Raw genomic sequence first — 2,809 nt, 5'->3', positions numbered from 1 at the left:
GTAGTTACTCCATTATCAAAATAAACCAAGTAAAGATGGTAAAAGATAGGTGTCAGGCTGTGTCGGTACTGTTACACTTGTCTAATTATTATTTATTTTCCTAGTATGTGGAAACTGTTACTTCTCGCCAGAGTGAAATCCAGAAATTCATCGCAGATGGTTGCAGAGAAGCTCTACTTGAAGAAAAAAGGCGCTTCTGCTTTCTGGTTGACAAACACTGTAGCTTTGCAAATCACATCCATTACTATCACGTACAGGTGGGTGTGATGGCAAGTTGTGTTGCATGCATTAATCTTATGTCATATCTAAATGCCCTCGAAATGCTTCACCTTCTGTATGTGCCCCCATATAAAGCAATGGGCCTACTTTGCCAATGAGAAGATGTCAAAGAAATAGTTTTGGGCCAACTTGAATATGTAAACTTTTAGAATAGATGAAATAGTCAAATGTCAGCTTATAACATTAGTTCAGTAATAAACCCAGATTTAAAATCTTTTATAAAATCGTGTTTAATAATTGAGAAATGGCATTTTTTTTCTTTTCCCACCTGTGAGTCAACTTTTCTCAGATTCTAAGTGACTCATCTTCGGCATCAGTGTCTTCACAAAACCCGCGGGCGAGTCTCAGCAGGCCCCAGGCTGCCCGACCTGGATGGTCTGAGATGCTCACCTTAGGGGTCCATGCGCATGGTGTCGGTGGAAATTTTACCCAGGCCACAGACTCCATTCACAGTGTCAGGACAGCCAGCTATGTTTACTTTTCGTTCTTCTTCAAGGTGTTTGTCCGTGACCTCGTCACCTGAGTCACTGGGTTTTGCTGCCCTCGTTCAGCACATGTGGTTGTGAGCTCGTACCCCAGGAATCATTCATGACGAAACGCATTAAATTTCCTTTTTTTCTTTTTAACATTATGAATTCTGTCAAGCCTTTGTAAGCATCCAAAAGTAGCATTGATCGAAGTCAATTATTCATAATATAGTAATTTGGAGAGCGCTCCATGATAGAAGCAGCTATGTAAGAGCTTGAATATAAGACAACTTCCTCTTTTTTTCAGGGTAAAGGAAATTTGGCCTTATGTATGTGTATATGTCATAAGTTATATTCTGTGAAGTTTTTGCGACTTTAAGGAGTATTCAGCTACCGAATCTAAATACCTCAGGTCTAAAATTATTACAGAAAAGGCAGTCAGTGATCGCCGGCTCAGGTGCTGTCGCTTGTGTCCGCAGCGCCGGTTTCCATGGTGAGGGTGTCCTGCGGAGGCAGGGCCATAGGCTGGAGAGGGACAGAAGGAACCTGGAAGCTCTCTTCCTGTGATGGCGCCCTATGTCCTGAGGCAGCCTGGGCTGCTTCCGGAGAGTGTAGCTGCTGCCCTCTTTCTCACACTTAACCTTGGGCCCCAGTTAGGCTTTCGAGAGTGACACGAAACGAATTACTTCTGTGCTGGAGTCTCTTCGACCCTCTGAAAGTCCCTTTTGTGCCTTCTCTTATCCTGGCTAACGCGCCCCAGCCCTTTCAGTGGCGCCTCGGACGAAGCAGGCCCGGCGGCTGGTGTGTCAGGGGTCCAGTCGGGGGCGGAGGGCAGAGGTAGTTTGGGGGACGGCTTTGCCTTCTCTCACGACTTACTGCAACACCCCCAGCCCACTAGACCTGATGAGTCTAAGCAAAAACAGTGTGGTTGCAATGAAAATAGTTTCAAGAAAGGTCCCCTGCTTCCTTTTCCCAATCGGATTACTTCCCTGGAAAAGGGGGTTCGCTGAAAGGCTTTCCAGTTGTAAGAAACAGAGCCAGGCTAGTGGGAGACAGATGCCTCTGCCGCTGTGGGACTTATCTCTGTCATTCTGTGTCCCTCTGCTCCGTGGCCCAGCTTCTCTGCAAAGCCCATAGTCTGCTTGCCCCAGAGCCCCAGTCAGCCTGTGGCCAGGGCGTCCCCTCAGCATTGTCCCTGGCTCGGAAGAGCCTCTAGTTCCTCTGTCCCACAGACGAACTTCTCAGGACAGATCTGATTTACTTCTCTAGCACGTAAATTCGGTTCCCCTGGGCTCAGAGATTCCACTTCTGGGACTGTCGCTTGTGTTGGAGGGGCTTCTGGAGTAGGAGGGGAAGAGCGGTGATTGACATTTCTGGGGCCACGAAGGAAACAGATTAATACAGACTGCTCAACCCTTTCAGGTGTTGAACTTGTTCTCAATCATTTGCAGTCCTTGTATTAGTCTTAAACTCTGTATTCACATGGAGGGAGAGGGTAAATTCCTTTAGAACAGGAGCCTACAGCCATCTCAGCAAATAAGATACCTTAGATACTCACAGATGTTTAAACTACTCACCGAATTTGCCTCACGGCTCCCCTACTTCTGGTGGTAAGCCAGTAGTACATTATCAGTGATATTAGTTGATGTAATTTTTGTCAGTTCTTAGAACAGTACACATTTGCCTTTAGTTTTGTTTCTTTTGGACTTTTAGTCTGCAGAATTACTTAATTCCAAACTGCCTAGATGGCAGGAAACCTGTAGTGATGCCACCAAAGTCCCAGAGGAAATCATCAACATGATAGAAGAAATAAAGACCCCTGTCTCTACCCCAAAATCCGGAACGCCTCATCCTTCACCAATGATCGAGAGAAGCAACATGGTAGGTACCAGTTATCTCTGAGATTTCAATTATGTATTTACTAGTGTGATTTGGGCCATATGCGCACAGAGAACCAAAGCCTTTTTTCTATTAGTGGAAATCACGGGTCCTCCTCATTTCTCCTGAGGCCTACCATCTCTCACTTTTACCCACCACCTTCAGATCCAGAGTCAGCCGTGCAA

The 2,809-nt window shown here is 45.9% G+C and overlaps 1 protein-coding gene across 1 annotated transcript in view; it reads left to right on the top strand.

Annotated features, from left to right (window-relative positions):
* BAIAP2L1 (BAI1 associated protein 2 like 1) overlaps positions 1–2,809 on the top strand; it is a 48,109-nt gene that overhangs the window by 32,506 nt on the left and 12,794 nt on the right. Inside the window, 1 exon segment of the mRNA XM_023532809.1 lies at positions 2,460–2,631. Coding sequence (XP_023388577.1) covers positions 2,460–2,631 — 172 coding nt within the window.

The sequence above is a fragment of the Pteropus vampyrus genome, unplaced genomic scaffold, assembly GCF_000151845.1.
Source record: "Pteropus vampyrus isolate Shadow unplaced genomic scaffold, Pvam_2.0 Scaffold90, whole genome shotgun sequence".
Classification (NCBI taxonomy): Eukaryota; Metazoa; Chordata; class Mammalia; order Chiroptera; family Pteropodidae; genus Pteropus; species Pteropus vampyrus.
The sequence above is the reverse complement of the archived record's forward strand: the minus strand, read 5'-3'. Positions and strand labels throughout refer to the sequence as shown.